Source organism: Drosophila virilis, chromosome 2 (genome assembly GCF_030788295.1).
Source record: "Drosophila virilis strain 15010-1051.87 chromosome 2, Dvir_AGI_RSII-ME, whole genome shotgun sequence".
NCBI lineage: Eukaryota > Metazoa > Arthropoda > Insecta > Diptera > Drosophilidae > Drosophila > Drosophila virilis.
In genome coordinates, this window is record NC_091544.1 from 33,197,337 (window position 1) to 33,215,067 (window position 17,731).

The following is a 17,731-nucleotide window of genomic DNA, read 5'->3' on the forward strand; positions in this document are numbered from 1 at the left end:
ATAAATAAACCATTCTGCAGAGTGCGGCGCGGCGACTTTATTAAATTTTGCGAAAGGCAGTGAAATCGTGAGTATCGCACAAAGGATGATTATCATCAGGCGGAGCATCGACATTATACTCAGCGTATTAAGTGAAGATGCTTATCCACTTGCCCGAGCTGAGAGACAGCTAGGAAGCCAGCCAAGCATCTCCTAGGCACGTGCAGAGGCGCACAGGCGGGGAGTAGGCGGTTGTAACTGGAGCAACTGCTAGGGAACTCCTTCAGCTGCTTTTTGGAGTACGTGGCAAGTGTAAGTACACAAGGCTCTCTTTGTGGCACCTCCTTCCCATACTCCTGCAGACTGGCTGGTTGGCTAGCTGACAAATATTCATGTGGCCTGGAGCTCAGGTTGTGCCCGAGCTGGAACACCACTTGGCGTTAGCTAATTTAAAGCCCTCGCTTATGGATGGCGCATTATGCGGCTGGGTTCGTGTAGATTGCGCTTTATTTGCCAAAAAATTAATGACCGTATTTTGGCATCGAATTTATCAAGATGCCTCGCATCGGTCCCATCTCTGTCTGTGTTGGCAATTTAAATATTTTTAATTAGTTGCATTTAATATAGACACTCTCTCACTTTCCCACTCTCAAGCTCTTGGGCCAATATTAGCATTGCATTAAAGTCAAGCAGCTGGAAACGGTCTATAAACCCGGCAAGTGGCACTTATAGTTTGAAAACTTGACGGGCCGACTGCACCCATATCATATTATATCCAAAGCCAAAGCCAGACCCATCGGCATGGCCATAGTTGTATTCAAGTTTTTGGCTCTTGGCTTTTATGTTCGTTTTATTATTTCATTTGCTGTCGTCAGCAGCGATTTTTGAAAAACCAAAGGCACGCAGACAACAAAGTTTGCCCATAACATTTGCGAATTCTGTCTAAACTTGTTTGCAAATAATTTCTTTCTTTTATTTGGCCAATTCTTTCACACAACAATACACCTCAAACAGCGCCAGCCTCGACAACTCCATGGATAACATTCCTTTAACATTTTGTTTGTTGCTTTCCTTTTCTTCATATCTGCTTAGCGAAAACTTTTCGCAGACTTTGCAAAATAACCCAAAATGAGGCATGGAGAGGACTGGGGCAAAATCGCTTAAAAAAAACATCAAGTGCTTGCAGGCAAAGCTTTTTTTGCCATTGTCTCGATATACGCTCTATGGAACGCCTGCGGCTTCAAATTTTTTATTAATTGATTTGGTTTAAGCAGATTTATAGATTGCAAGCGTAAACATATTATTGGCTTCAAATACAAAATATATGTTGCCTTTTCTGCCTCCCGCTTTATCGGATAATCAGTCTTAAGTGATGTGTTTGCCTACGCGCTGCTTAGCCCCAAGGAAATTTGAATATCTGATGTGCTGCTTGGAAGGCCAAAGATTCGGTAGGGTCTTTTATTCCACAGGCATTACAAAACGTTTTATTTATTTATTGCTTGAGCATTCCGTATAATTAAAATGTGTCTGGGATTTTAAGATGTTCAAGTTATATTTTATAGGAATCTTCTTCAAGTTTGTTTAAGACTCACAAGTAGTTCACATATACTTTTTTTATGAGAGATAACTAAAATAGCTTCTGTCATTTATTTTATAGTGTTTTGTTGCACTATATAAAAAAATTTAGATAATGCTCGATACCATTTATCTATTGATTCATTTATTGAATTTTTACTGTAGCAATCGTAAATAATTCCTCTAAATGATTTCAAAAAATGATATATTGTAAGAGGTAAATTTTGAAAGAGGAAATAAATAAGAGGGATCGACTAGGGGATATCCCAACACAAAATGCGACTCGCTCTAGTTGGGAGAGGGAGTAGTTATAAAATAAATGATACTTGATCTTCATATACTATCCGGAAGATGTAGATCATAAAACCTTAGATACGTGCTTCGATTCTTATTGATTACTTGAAAACAGGGGAACACATCGATTATCGGAAACAAACTCGTATTGCGCGGTATTATAGGTTATGAGATCGGCGGACAACCGGACGGACAAACATACGGATATGGCCAGATCCACACGGCTATTGATGATGATCGGAGATACTTTCTTCTGCCTAATACATAAATTTGCACAAATACATCCTTTTTATCAGTTTATAATGGGTTCGGGATACAATTAATATAAATATAAAAAACAACCTCCGTCTTCATATATATGGAAAGATAAGAAATTAAAAGAATTGTTAACGTGCATAAATGAAATAACAGTTAAATAAATACCATGTAAAAAGTTAAGTAAACTTTTTACTTTTTAAATAAAGAAGATTTTCAGCTGTTTCTTTTTTGTCATTACTATTTTTAACAGAAACTTCAGTACGAGTTGGAAGCTATTATTGTTGCTGTTACGGAAGAGTTCATTTCAATAAACACGAAGGAGTGAAAACAGAAAAGTGTTCGTTTGTTTTTTAAGCAGCTGCCGACGCCAGTTGAGGTAGTTTTGTATCTTTTAGTTTTTTTAGCAAATGGCAAGCGAAGAACTCAAAATAATTTGCTCTATAAACAGAGCGGCACTGCGCCAATTATAATGGCAATCATGATTATGCTCATGTAATTATAATGATCATTAAAGTGACTATCATCATTCAGAGCTTGTGCGCTGCGTGCCAGGCACTGGGCCAAGGCAGCGAGGCTGCAGTAACTAAGTTATTAGCGGATGGACTTCGGCTGCCACACACACACTCACACACACACGCGCGCGCGCTGTTGCCACGCCCAAGACACTGTGCGTGTGTGTGGTGTGCACTGGGGCCAGGCTTGGAATATTTGGGTCAGCTGCGAAAATGGCGTTGCCTTTGGCTATAAATTGGACTGACTCTGGAGGCTGGGAAGTGGGTAGCATGGAGAAGGGGGGTCGGGGAGTTGGGGGGTTGGGGCGTGGCAGCAGCAATTTCCGGTTTGTTTTCTTTCAGTTCCGACAGCGCCAAGCGTAAATTAGTTCAAAGCGAAGCAAAGTTGAACCCGTACCCCCGCACCCACACTTAAGCAGCAATCGCCACTTCCGCGAATCCCCCCGCGTTCCACAGCTCGCGTGGGGTGACCGCAGTGAACCGATTGAGCAAGAGAACTCTGCATAATCAGATGCTTTTTATGAATTATCAATGATTATTAAAAAAAAAAAAGTGAAGAAAAGAAAAGAACACAGAAAATGCTTTGTCAATATTTTTTCTGTTATTATTATGCAAAAAAAAAGAAAATGAAAAAAAGAAAACCTGCGTTAAAAATAAACAGCGCGAGGAGCGAGCGCTTGATTGGATTTGAGCAAAAATCAATCAACTTTTCATTTTGCCCTCTTCAGCTCTGCGGTTCGGTCAACAACTTAATACTGTGCCAGTGTTCAGGCATTATTTGGCATAAGCATCCGCTTTATGCAAGTCATTGACAATAGCAACAAAAAAAGGAAAGGTTATTAAATGAAAAATCAGCTAAATAATCATAAGTACTGTAAGCTCTCAACTTTCAAGGGATGCGCACTTCTCGAAGTACTTAAGCCCGCTGAAAAGGTGTTTCATTATATTTGGAGGGCCCAAAAGTTTTCAAATCAATTAAATACTAAGCCGAATCAATCAAAAGCTCAAACCACGAACACGCAGGTCTATATCAATCAAATTCGTTCAGCTTTGCCCATGTAACGGATTGAAGATGATTTGGTTAATTTGAAGGGGTATTAAATATGGTAAATTTATAAGTGCCCATTTTTGTTAGCTCTGACAAGAAGAAAACTTTTTTTAAAAAAGACAAGATAGAATAAAAACCAAAAATTTTAAATATGGTAATAATACAAATAAAATAAAATAAAAAGTTAATAATATTTGGGAACTCACTTTTTTACATTTTAAAGCTCAAATTTTGTTTTGATTTAATTTATTTTCATATTGCATGTTTTTGCAAGAAAATAAAATACGCAAGTATTTATACCAAGATCAGATTAATAATTAAAAATGATAATCGGCTTTGCCTTAACAATATTAACGCTGTTTAAAAACTGGACTTAGCGCCTAACCTTTGCATTTTTGGCTTTGTAATTAAAATATTGTAATAAATTTATAATGCTCTTATCCAAGCGCACATTCGCTAGTTGCTTGAACGCATTTCCCAATATAATTATGAAGCGTGTTAAGGCGTTGTCTCCATTTGAAATTTCTTCGCAGAAGTGTGTGTGTGTGCGAGTGTGGGCTAAGCCACATGTCACGTATGCCCGAGTGGCGGCTTTTCTCGCTCAGTTGGGCTTTTGTGCAGTTGACCAATTAGTCTTGTAGGCAAACAGAAAGCCAGGCTCTAGCTCCTTTGATTGGGTACCTCATTTTGGGCGCATTATGGACTGTTAATTAAAGGGAGTTCGAAGCTTGAATTGAGTTTCACTTACATTGCAGGGCAGGTAGGCGTGGGTTCCCGCTTGGCTAATTATTGTCTGGTAATCATCTATTGTTGGCGGTGGCTTCAGCGTAGTGCTCGGTGTTGGTCGACGTGTTGTCGTTGTTGTCGTTGTTGTTGACTCCTCCGTCGTTGCTGCTGCTGCTGTGGCTGCCTCCACTGTTGCCGTGGAGCTGTTGCCCTTGTTGGCTGGCAACAATGCGTTGTACTGCGTAATTTTGTGCTTGTGCTCCAATGGCTCCTGCTCCTCCACATTTCTATTGCTCATAATAAGATTTGCTTGCAGCGCGGCCGTCACCACCGGCACGGATGTGGCCATTGTGTATCCGCTTGTCCCCTGCCCATGTCGAGCCTCATTGTTGCTAATGTTATTAATGTTGCTGTGGTTGGGCAATGCAGTTGCTGCTGCAATAGACAAACTTGCATTTATCTGCATAGTTGTTTTTGTAGTTGTTGTTGTTGCTGTTTGCTCGTCATTTGCTTTGGCAATTTGCGTTGTCGCCGGAATTGATGGCACCGATTTTGTGAATGTCGCCTCTCTCTTTGATTGACTTTCATGAAATGTGCCGTCATTTATTCTGTCGCTCCTTGATATTGACGATGTGGCCGTTTCCGCCTCCAATCCTCGTTCTGCTAAGAGAGAAAGAGAGAATTGTAGAGTAAAACGCATTGTCAGCTACAAATTAATGTGTTTGTGTTTTGTTTTCAGCCAGCTGCTTAATCTGCTTACATATTTCAAATGACCTGAGCCCATTTATCTAATAGGCCCAGCAACAATTAAAGCGATTAAATTCAACGCATACAGTTCAATAAATTAATCTCGACAAGTTTAAGAGGTTGCACCACCCAACCACCCGCCGCTATCAAGTGGCATTCATCACGCTTAGGCACTGTCTGCATATTAAAACAATTTCGAAATTAATTAGCTAATTACCATCAAGTAGGAAAAGCAAGTGGAGTTTGTATTGATTTGCATAATTTAGATGGGTACGGCCGAAGGAAACACGCCCATGCGAACGAAGCTCATAAAAAGCCCATTTCAATTGAAAAAGAAACTAGAAAGAAAGGCCATCTTCGGCACGCCAAAGATCTAATACCCTTGCAGACCCAACCTTTTCATAATGCTTGTGTGGAAAATGCACAAGGAAAATAAGTAGTTAATGTCGAGCTTGGTCAGAATATCTTGATGAACAAAAATGTTTTTCATACAACTTGATTTTCGACTGATAGTTCCTATGGCGATATAATAGATCCAGCTGGTTTTGACATATATGATGCATGTAACAAAAAGAGGGATTGCAAAATTTCATGAAGATAGTCTTAAAACTGAGAGACTAGTTCGCAGAGAAACAGGCAGACGGTTATACGGACATGGTTATATCGACTCGGCTGTTGATACTGATCAAGAATATATATACCTTATAGGGTCGGAGATGTCTCCTTCTATGAGTTGCACATTTCACGATTAAACTATAATACCCTCTGCAAGGGTATAAACAACTTTTTCAGAAGTTTATTGTGCAGGTCGCAAAGAGCTAGACTGGGCTGGCCATGGTCAGAGAAAGCGGGGGAGAGGTATTGCCTGTTAGCCATTATATAATCATAGAAATTAAAAGCTCCTCTCGAACCACGCAGCAGACGAGCAGTAGACACACCCTTTAATTATATTTGCTTTTGTATCTGATCTAATTAAAGTTATTTACTTTGGCGAATGCCTCAATTATATCATTAACACTCTAAACAAATACTTGCTAATTATTGGCTTACAATTCAATGGACTAATTAAATAAATTATCCGCTTTTTGTGCTTCTAGCACTTTTTGGGCATGGACAATTCTTTAACTAAAGTCAAACAAAAATTTGTTAAAATATATAGTAAATTTAATTAAATTAAGTTTTGATCGGTGTTTTAAATTCATTTTTCCCATTTTGTTTATTTTTTCTTGGCTCTATGGTGTATTCGTAACTCTGTAATTCACTCCGAAGACTGTACAAAATATTGAAATATTTTAAAAATTTACCACTCAGTTAACCTTTTTTTCGAACACACACACCCACGCATGCTTGGTATTATGCCAAAAGAATTTGAATAAGAAATAGGAAATTGGTAATAATTTATGCACCTATGACACTTGTTGGCTACCTGTCCTGTGGGCTGCGCGTAAATTTGCCAAATTAATGCCATAAATTTCGCAACGAATAATTTTGGCTAGCGCACTAGCACAAAAATTGCAGCCAGTGGCAGCGAGCAGATAGCGAGGGATACCTGACACACTCTGTGCACAAGATGCACTGTGATTCCTTCAATTTAATTAATATTGAGTGCCATTTTTAATTTGCAGCCAAGTGCAAAACTCAGAAATTCACAAATTCGCAAATTACATGTTTCAAAGTTTGTAAGACTGGAAAAAACTTTTGCTACGTTGCACGCGGCGTATGCGTAATATTTAGTTAGGCCTCGAGCCCAGATGAAGTTATTGCTCGTTAATTAAGTTATGCGCTGCGGAAAGCGCAACTGTCGGAGAGCTTGCCAGCTATTGGGCACTTATAAGACAGAACTCTTAACCCAACTATCCAATCAACAGGCGGGGGAATGCGCAGTACGAAGTGTTGCGAGCAAATGCAAATCCCGATGGCGGCATTTAACGAGCCGCAGCTTGAGTGTGTTTGTGTGTGTGCGAGTGTGTGTGTGTGTTTATATATGTGTTTGTTTGTACGCCATGTTATCATGTTTTATGTTTATGCGACGTGTACGTGCAATAAAGATAAAGCGATTTCATATAAAAACTTTTTAATTGCCTGATCTAATGATGCACTGCAACAACTTGATCATAATAATTATTTTTATTTTTATGATAATCAAATTACCCAAAAGCCACACAAATATACACACCACAAAAACTGTACAAGCGGACCAAAAGTTGATAGATATGCCATAAACTTATAATTAAGTTGAATATTTATTTATAGAAATCACAACTAGAGCTGAGTTTTTAATTTAATAATTAATATGACCAAAAAATAATTTAATTAAATTATAAGTTTTTATGTAAGCGAAAATAAGTCTATTTTACCAATATAAAAAGTTATAATTCAATTATTTACTGGCTTTTTCTGTTGTCTTTAAGTGTGTTTATATATATAGAATTCATTTCCTTTAGGATTTCCGCCATTTAAATAACTTTGAACTTAAATATATTTTAAATTTAAATAAGTTCTTATTATATCAACTATTTTATTTATTTTATAAAATACGAAGTATTTTTTTAAATTTGTTCATTTAACATAGTTATAGCAATTTATTTAAATATGTGCTATGTACTTTAAACACATTAATTACTCCTAATTACTCCTAAACTCCTTGTATACGAATTTATTCTCCTTTGATTTGCGGTATGCGGCCCACGGTGCGTGGACTGCCTCAACTCATTAACCGCAAACAAGCTAAGGACCAAACAGCTGTCGAGCTGTGCGAGTTCAAGGCATATAAAAGCGAAACATGAAAATTTTGTGGACGAGGCGGGGTGCGTGGCAGGCACAAATCAAAGCAGCGTAAGAAAAAAGCAAGAGGGAAGCGAAACTGCAATAAAACAAGTGAATTACGCGAAGGAGATGCGCAAGGCGTAAAAAGAAAAACAAAATAATAAAGCGGTAATATTAGGAGAAATTTCATATTGGACGGGCGGGCGAGAATAGCAGTCGCCGCAGCCTTAAAGTGTGCTACGAAAATTTGCTTAATTTCTGAGCAACAAATAAGAGCCCAGGCAACAAACTAAAAAGTTATAAAAAGTTATAAAAAGTCACACACACACACACACACACATACACACGCACGCACGCAACACACGCAAATTGTTCGCAGAGTAAAATATAAAAAGATAAAATGACGGCCGCTCGCCCACCCAGCACTTGCCCCAATTGGTGGCACAAACTTGCGTAATGAGGCTCGACCAAGCGGCAAAGGCGACTCGATGACTCGCTGCCAGACGTAGCCTGCGGCTGGCTCCGAGATTCAGTTTGAGCCTTGAGTGGAGCATCGAGACAAAGTCTGAGATTGTGGCATGAAATGAGTTTCAGCCTCGTCATGCAGCATTCGCAATGACTTTATTACTAAAAGCATTTTATAAACGTTAGATACAGCCATACACACACGCACACACACATACACTGGGGGCTCTTCTCATACTAAAAAAAATTAACCATCTAAACCCCGTGGGCACTTAAGTCGGGATCATGTCTGCCAATAAAACCATCTAACAGACGCACTCAGAACATGTCAGGCCCCTCCGCCCTTCCTCGATGACACTTACATACTTAATTTGCCTACACTTGACAATAAGTACACCCTCCTCCCCACTCCCCCACAACCACCATTCAACACCCTCCGAACTTTGGATTGTGCAAATTAATTCCATTGGGAAACCATCAAATTCAAAATGGGTGCAAATTAAAAAAAAAATAGACTTGCAAATTCTTGGAAAATGTAAAAAATACGCACTTGTATTTGTATTTGGGATAGAAAACACATTCTTTGGAAACATATTTCCAAAAAAAATAAAAAACAAAATGAATTCTAATTCAATTAAGATTTTTAAAATAACTGGACTGTGAGAATGGAGAACCTATTAAAATGAGTAAAGGACTGTTTTTGTTCACTTAACGATTCTTAAACTGTAATAGCGACTCTCAAACTTTAAGTTAAAGAAAAAAGAATTGTTGCTTGCCGTGCTTAATCAAAATATATTGAGTGACAAAAAGTTTTCCATACAACAACTTAATTTTCAACCGAATGTTCCTATGGGAGCTATATGATATAATGTACCAATCTTAATAAGATTTTGCATTTATATGAAGAGCATAGTAAAACTAATAAATGTCGAGTTTTGTCAAGATATCTTGAAAAACAAAATGCTTTTTATTCAACTTAGTTTTCGACCGATATAGTGGTCCGATCTTAATAGGATTATGCATACATATGAGGAGCATAGTAAAACTAATAAATGCCGAGTTCGGTCAAGATATCTTGATAAAAAAAATGTTTTTTCATACAAAAACTTAATTTTTGACCGACCGTTCCTATGGCAGCTATATGATATAGTGGTCCGATCCAGGTTTTGACATATGTGCTGCATGCAACAGAACGAGGGTTTTCTGCAAAGTTTCATTAGGACAGCTTTAAAACTGACAAACGGACATACGGACATAGCTATATCGACTCGGCTGTTGATTTCAAGACAAAATTATAATACTAATTGCGCAGTCACATATAACTTTGGTGTTTTCTTAACCGATCTTTATGAAATTTTCTACAGTATATTATTGTACAATGGAATATTTGTGTATTCTCAAAAAGTCAATTGCATATAAATTGTGGCTTGAATTGGTTGGCAATACAAGTTGGGTTATTTACTTGATTTATACTGCTTACGGGACTGCTGTCTATGGATTGAATTAAATTAAAAATTCCCGCCTTTCCGTTCGGATCCTAAAATCGTGGCACATCGGAATTTTTTCTTCGAGGCTTTCGAACTTAGACATAAAACAGGCCTTCGACAGAGTCTGGCATGTTGGACTACTCTGCAAAATCACGCCCTTGTTGCCACCGCCGCTTTATTTGGCGTTCCTTAAGGGAGTGTGTTGGGGCCTACACTCTATACCCTCTTTACCTATGACATGCCCACTGGCTGTACAATTGAAGTCGCAGATCCACACTACCTTACTATCGCCACTTTTGCAGCAGACAGAGCCATCTTATCAAGAAATATATATGTTTACAAAGGTACTGACGTCCTGTAGGAATATCTTCACAAATTTGAAATGTGGGCTAAGCGTTGGAATATTTGCATTAATTTAAATAAAGGCGCCAATGTGACCTAAGCGCTACGGACGGATATGTGTCCGAGAGTATTCTTGCGCGATCAATTGCCGACGCACAACAACAGCTATAAGTACTTGGGGGTGCACTTAGACAGGCGCTTGAATTTTCGCAAACACATCACAAGTGTTTCAGTTGCCCTGAAGAACAGACTGAGAAAACTAAGATGGCTTCCGAACAGTGCGCTTTCTTTAAAAAAAAAAGTTACCATCTATAAAACCAGCAGAGATTCCGCCTGGCGTTATGGAATACAGGTGTACGGTATTGCTGGAAAGTCCAGTCAAACGCAAATCAGGGGGCTTCAAGCAAAAACGCTCCGACATCTGTCTGGTGCCCCTGGTATATGAGAATTTCCGATTTGGAAAATGACCTAGCAGTGCCCAAAACCGGGGACGTTATAAATATATAAGCCGCACATTACATATCCCAACTGAGAAACCATCCTTATCGTCTGGCTAGGTGTCTAAATAGGCGTAGAACTGGAGGAGTCCGAAGGAGATTGCGATCGATTTATATAGCCATCCTTGTAAATTTGTATATTTGACTTACCAGTAGAATAAGTCGTTTGTAAATATTCGTATAAATTTAATTTATGTTGTTCCTTATAATGATAGAAAAATTAAAATAAACACACAAAACAAAAGAAAATAAAAAAATAAAAAAAATTAATTAATCAAATAGTTAAAGCTTTTGCGGTAAAGCATTTATGGCTCTTATGCTTAACTTTTGGAACACAATTTACACATGAGTACATTTAAGAATGCATGATTTTCTTTGTACGTAATCCCTTAGATGTTTGTGCGCACCCGTCCCGTTTCGTGCCAACAACAAATCTACACTTTTCCTAATTATGATGGGCATGTTGTTGAGTCGATTCGATTCGACTGAAGTTGGATCTGTTGAGCTGTTGATGAAAATTGGACCTCGTTCGGAACATGGTCATGGTCATGTAATCTCAACTGAAACACCACAGAGCCGGACACTCCGCTCATCAAATAGCTGTCGAGAAGGCGCTAATAATGATGAAGGGCCCTGCCCGCAGCCCACAGCTCGCTTCCACCCCGGGCCGTAATTTGTGTAATAATTGTGCCTAAGCGTTTAAGTCAGGCGTGCCAGTTGAGCGGCTAACCACTGGAATCTCGAGGGAGCCGGAGCCGAGCACTTGTCTGACAAGCCAGCAGTAGAAGGGGCACGTAGTCGGAACTGGGGCTATGACTGTGGCAGCAGCCAAAAAGCCAAAAAGCCAAAAACAAAACAACAAAGAAGAATGGCGGCCAAATGCCTGCGGCCGTGGGCAAGTGAATGAGTTAGTTACTCGCCTAATGCCTGGCCACACTTTAGTCCTGGCAGCCCTCAGGCCGCCAGAGGGGCGCGCGGGCGGCAGTGCTACAGAGCTTGTTTTGTTACAAGCATTCAATGGTGCTCGACTTCCTGCAGAATTTGATTAAACAAAAGTAAAAGTTTTCATCTCGAGCGACGAGCAACAGCAGCAGCAGCGGCCACTTTATGCCGCACGGTTTTGTTGTTGTTTTCATTGTTCGACTTGGTCGCAATTTTCCCTTCCTATACCCCATATATATATATATATATATGTATCGAGATTCCCCGAGAATTTTTGTTGTTGTCGGTCTTGTAACTGGCGGCTGGTCCAATTGTAGTCGGAATTGTGGCTTCTCAAGCGCTGCGTCCACCACTTTCATGGCCAACAATCGCAAAAATCAACAAGAAGCAACTGGCAATTGTGTATTTCATTTTCTGGCATACAGGCCAGTGAATGCTCTGCCAGGGCTCATACATACAATACATACATACAATACATATGACAGATGCATATGTGTATAAGTATAAAAGAATTAATGCGAAATACTCAACTATCGCAATCACAGAGAATTTTTCATCAGCTTCGGATTAAAATTGATCAAAAATTAAGTTAAGCAAAAGCAAAAACAAATTTATATATGGGTGATGTATTTCCCAGACAATAGAGCTCATTTAAGGGCTTGGCTAAAAGAAAAATAAGCTACATTTGGCGTAGGTTACAAATAATATTTTCCAGCTTTTACCACAATTTCCGTGTAAGTCGCCCGGTCACGCCCACACGTCGCCCTATGGACACCCACAAATTTGAATCATACTGCCGCAGTTTTTCAACATTTTCTATTTTGTTTTTTTGTGTGAAGAAGTGCCCATGCATTTGATCGCATTTGGCTCAATGAGTTGAGTCTCATTTTTATTTGGTTTTCTTCCATTTTTTGGGGCTTTTCCTTTTGCCTTTTAAAATTGTAACTACTATTCAGGAGTAGTTTTTTCTGGTGAATTTGAAGGACTACTTTGTTGTGTGTTTTCGAGTGCTACTTTTGACTGCTACATGTAAAGTCGGTTAATTAACCAAAGTTTAAGTTAAACAAAGCATATTTGAACTATAAAACAAAAGGAAGTTTTTTAACAAATACTTGTTGGAATATTACTATATGGCAAATAATAAAAAGTAATTGAAGTCTAGGAAAAACATGAAAATACCATTATTAATTTATTTTAATTTTATCATATACCTTAGTATTTTGAGGCCACTTTGCACTCTGGCAAAAAATAGAGTTATTAAGTTTCACACAATATTTTATTTAATGCATGAAAGTCATAAAACTTTGGAATTGAACAGAATTAAAGTCAAGGAAGCTTCTTGATTTCAGATCAAATATGAATATGAATGAAATCTATTTATTTTATACAAAAAGATTTTTTGTTTATTTTATTTAATAAACAGCTTTTGATTTGTTTTGAACAATTTTATTAAATTTGTATATATAATAATTTGTGAGGATGATAGGGTTTAAATAATATTACATTTATTTAATTAGGTATACGTATGTCTTTAAGTATTCTTTCTTTAGTCTCGTTCTTTATTCGTTCAACGCTTGCAATAGTCTGCCAGTTTTTAACACTCATGCTTAACATAAACTTTATCATGGATGGTACCTCCTACTAAGCGTATTGAATCATATTCTAGTTGGTGTGGGGCATCTCGTTCTCCGCTAATATAATTTACTTAGACAAATAGAAACTTTCTACACATTTTTCGCTTCGCATTTTCCAAATCTATTCATCCTACTGCCAGTTACTTAATAATATATTCCTAAGCCAATTCATCAAGTAAACCAGCAAACAAGTTTAAAATAGCAGTGCACTTCTGCAACTTAACACTCATATCTGCTCAAATATGTAAAAATTTGAATCAACGCAGAAAAGTGCCCCAAAATCAGTAACCCCAACCGCAGAATTCTCCTACCCTAGGCTACCCCGCCAGCCAACGCCGCCTATCAAATTATTATTATTGCCAAGTACACAAAGAGCTACAGAGGGCATATAAAAGTAAGCAGCGTTTGATATGCGGCAAATATAGCACCAAAAATAAAATAAAATAAAATGAAAATCAAATTTGATATTATGCAAACTTACCCGCTGTGGCACAGTGGAGCAGCTGTGGCTGCAGGACGAGGCAGAGCAGGAAGCAGAGGCAGAGGCTGGCAAAGATCGTTGCTGGGAGCTGGGAGCGCATGTTTCCGGGGCCTCTTAATAAAATGCCGGGCAAATTAATAATCCGCGTCCTCTACTGGTATGCTGTCCGCCAGCAAATCTGCTTAACTGGGTCACATGCGCCGTGTGGCAAATGCGGCAGGAGTGGAGCGTGCCACACGAGCTGCTCAACCGCATGCAGACGCTGCGGGCGATGCGCAATCTTTTCTACGCTCTTCTGGCTGATATTGATATTGTTGTTGCTGCTGCTGCCGCTTTTGCTTATTATGTTTAGTTTGCTTTAAGAAACAAGTCAGGTCTGTTCAGTGGTTGGGCTAATGCGGGGTGCCCCTCAAATTGGTTGCTTTGCCTTGTTCTTTACGCACACAATTGCGAGCTTAGCATATTTCACAATTGCACTCTCGTCCAGATGCCACAGCTACAACAACAACAACACGTAGCAAGTTTTAAATATTCTCACATTGCCGCCCGCTCGCCCTTTTTTCTATTTTATGGCAAGGTCTTGTGCAAAATCCGCTTTTGAAATGTTTGTGTGTGTTTTAGGTTAAGTTATGTGACCAGCAGCAGCATGTAAGTTTAGCAGGGCATTCCAGCAATCCGAAACGCCTTTTCAGCTCAAGTTTTAGCTGCGCATTTTACTAGCTTTCCTTAAGCTATAAGCTATTCAAATGTTGAATGTAAATTAAAGTAAGACTCTATTGGGAACTCTTTTCTTTCGGGACTTAACTTAAATACAAGCTGTAGTTACAGAGAGCCCAAGCTTCTCTCTTATTGCAAAATTCTTATTTCTTTCCATTTTCTAAAATTTAATCGCGTGCGCTGCAAAGTATGCTACGGCCAAATCAGTTCGTCTTAGGCAGTACATCCTTTAGTTACCAGCAAGTCAGCAGCTGTTGAAATACCTAACACCATTTTTAAGTATTTGCCATGAGTTTGTAAGTCTTGTGTTTTACATTTTGTCAAAAATTTGACTTTTTCAAACTTTTAAGTACTTCAAAGTGTCTGACGACGCGCTTCAAGAAAACTATTTACAGAGATCTTAAGTCTAGCCAAAGTTTTTGAGTATGACAAAAATGTTAACAATCGACAAGAAATATATCAAAGTTTGCCTGCTGTGTTTTACTTAGGCGTGCAGTACTGTAATTATAAGCGAACCTAGTCAACACTTACGAAAGTTAATGCCAATAATATAAAGTCAAGATTGACATTTTCATGGACGCGCTCAAGAGTATGCTACGCAGCTCATTGAGTAATTGTGATAGCTGCGCCCCTGTTAGGCGTTAAGTACTGTAGCTAGCAGCTAAAAAGCAGCAGGTAAATACTTGAAATACTTAGACTAGCTTGCTTGTATAGAGAAATGCTAGCATATCTAAAAGTTCTGGCAATATGACGCGGCTGCTTCAGAACTGCGCTGAAAAGTATACTACAAAAATAAGAATAATGCGAATGGCTGGCGAAATCGCTCTCAGGCACACATTTAGCTGTGTGAGTGTGTGTATGAGGAATTCCATGTGGCCGACTGCTATTGCTGTTACCTCATCTTTCTTTTACGCTTGAGACTATTTGGCATTAACGAAATTTATTTATGCGGGTGTTTAGTCGGGCGTAAAAGGTGTGCATATGGCCAGGCAAACACACCCCCCCCCTCCCCCACCACACACACACACACACACCCACACACACTTGGGCAGAGACAGGCACAGACAGCACTTGGAAATGCACGACACGCGCTTACGAATTGAAAGGATTTGCCTGCCTTCTGCTTGGGCTAAGACTTGGGCGTGTTGCCAGGAGTCGGGTTCGAGTTCGAGGTTTGCGCTTGACCCGGGTTTTGTTTGCAGGTTGTGCGGCAAATAATGATTTAAATGCCGTTTGTTTTTGCCACAGCATACAAAGGCTAGGATGCCTTGAGAAATGCCAGCCATACATAAGTAATGGCAACCGGTTACCAAATGTTATGTTCTGGCCGACTGAATTCCATGCATTAAAGCGCTGCCGCTGTTGTTGTTGTTGTTGTTGTTGTTGTTGCTGATAACGTAAATAATACTAAATTGATTGCACAAACAAAACAACAAGCGGAAGTGTAAATGATTTAACACAAGTTCCCGTTGCTCTCAACGCTCTCTTCTATAGGCCTTCAACTCCTGACTTCTGTTTGCTGTGCTAAGCTTTTCCTCTGATTCTTGTTGTTGTTGCTGCTGCTGTGGCAATGCAAACAGCTGAGAGCGGAAGATAAAATTTGTTAGCCGCCAAGCCGGAAACAGAAATTTTTCTGACTTGTAATTTAGTTTATTGTTGCGCCCATTAGATATATACATTTATATAAATAAATATATATACACATATTATATATATATTTATTATTTTAGCCTTATTTTCATTGTTTTTGTTGATATTAAATATTGACTTAATCTGTGTAAGATTTTCATGTGTATTTGTATTTGTTAAGCAAATCATATAATAAATAATAGAATTAAACGGAAAAAGGCCAACATAATTCGGAATAATTTTCTTGCTTAATATTCAGTTATTAATGTTTTATAAACGCCTTTCAACATATCAAAAAATTTTCTTGATACATGATTTGCTTGGGCAGCTGTGTGTGAGTTCCAAGAAAATCAGACAACATAAAAACAGCATGAGCGCAAATTTAAAATATTTTTATACTGTCAAAAAGAGCAAATTAAATAAAATAAAAGAGCTTGAAAATGTGCGAATTTATGGAAATTCAAATCATATTTTCAGCTTGTTTGCTTAAATTCCGATTTATAGATATATATATATATATATATATGTAATAAATTGTTTTTTAATTAGTATTTATATTAATTAATTTTATTTTTAAATTGTTTATTTTTAATATTTTTAAATATTATATTTCTCAAAATATGAATTTTAGTTTTAAGATGTGAGATTGTATTAAGTTTATTTAAAAATACACCATACACCACATTAAAATCTCATTTATATTGTTTAATGTCATATCATTTTTAAATTAATTACACTCATTCATATTTATTCACTGTAATCACAACATATATTCACTTGCTAAGTTCATCGAATTTTATGTTTCGCACCTGCGACTCTCAAACGATGCGCACGCGACACCGGCTAAAAGTAGACTAAACGATGCCAACGAAACGTGGATGATGCTGTTCGGCTTATGTTACTTAACAGCTGTAAGCCAAGAGAGCAAACAAGAGCGTGTGCTAACATAACGTGCTTAACTCAGTCAATGTTAACTTGCTAGTAAGAGATGCTGCGCTGTTAGGCAACGGTTTACTGTGAAAGCTCTTTTTCATGTTAATGGCTTAGTTAAGCCGCGCGCACAAAATGCAATTCTTGTGTTTAAGTGTTTCTGCTGTAAAATATCTATTTATACGATCGTATTTAGCATTCCAGCAAAATGGCTCATTAGGATTTTAATGGCTCAAGCGTATACAGTAAAATCCTTAAGCGCTGCCCAATTCAAGTGACCCTGTCATAATCATAAAGACAATTAACCCTCTCATGAATGTGCTTGGCAATTTACACAAACGAATTGTGAAGAACAAACATACACACGCACTTACAGACGTATCACAGTGCGATAACATTATTTCTCATTAACGTCAAGCCGGCAAATTGGGTGGCACACACAATGGGAGCCTCAAAGCCGATAGAGTTGTGAAATAATGGAGCTCCCTAGTAACCCTAAGAAACAAAAAACAACACGGTAAAGGCAAAGGCAACACCAACAACCACAACAACAATTACACAGCAGGCAAATGCAGGCGCATTGAGCAAAACTAGGACACACGCAGGCAACAACAATGAAAAAGCAGCATTGAAAACGTGCGTCGCAGGACGACTGGCAAGTGCAAAGCACAAGGATAAGCATAATATGCCAATGCACACACG

The 17,731-nt window shown here is 38.4% G+C and overlaps 1 protein-coding gene across 4 annotated transcripts in view; it reads right to left on the reverse strand.

Annotated features, from left to right (window-relative positions):
- Positions 1–16,936, reverse strand: part of dpr15 (defective proboscis extension response 15) — a 28,982-nt gene extending 12,046 nt beyond the window's left edge. Inside the window, exons 1-3 of one of the 4 annotated variants that reach the window (XM_002056668.4) lie at positions 16,835–16,936; positions 13,754–14,249; positions 4,415–5,052 (exon numbers count right to left, since the gene is read on the reverse strand). In XM_002056668.4, the coding sequence (XP_002056704.2) occupies positions 4,415–5,052; positions 13,754–13,853 (738 nt within the window). In that variant the 5' untranslated portion in view covers positions 13,854–14,249; positions 16,835–16,936. Of the gene's footprint in view, positions 1–4,414; positions 5,056–13,753; positions 14,250–16,834 lie in introns of all 4 variants that reach the window. The other 3 variants (XM_015170272.3, XM_032433928.2, XM_070207099.1) reach the window with 3 other exon arrangements.
- Between the last annotated feature and the right edge of the window lie 795 nt (positions 16,937–17,731).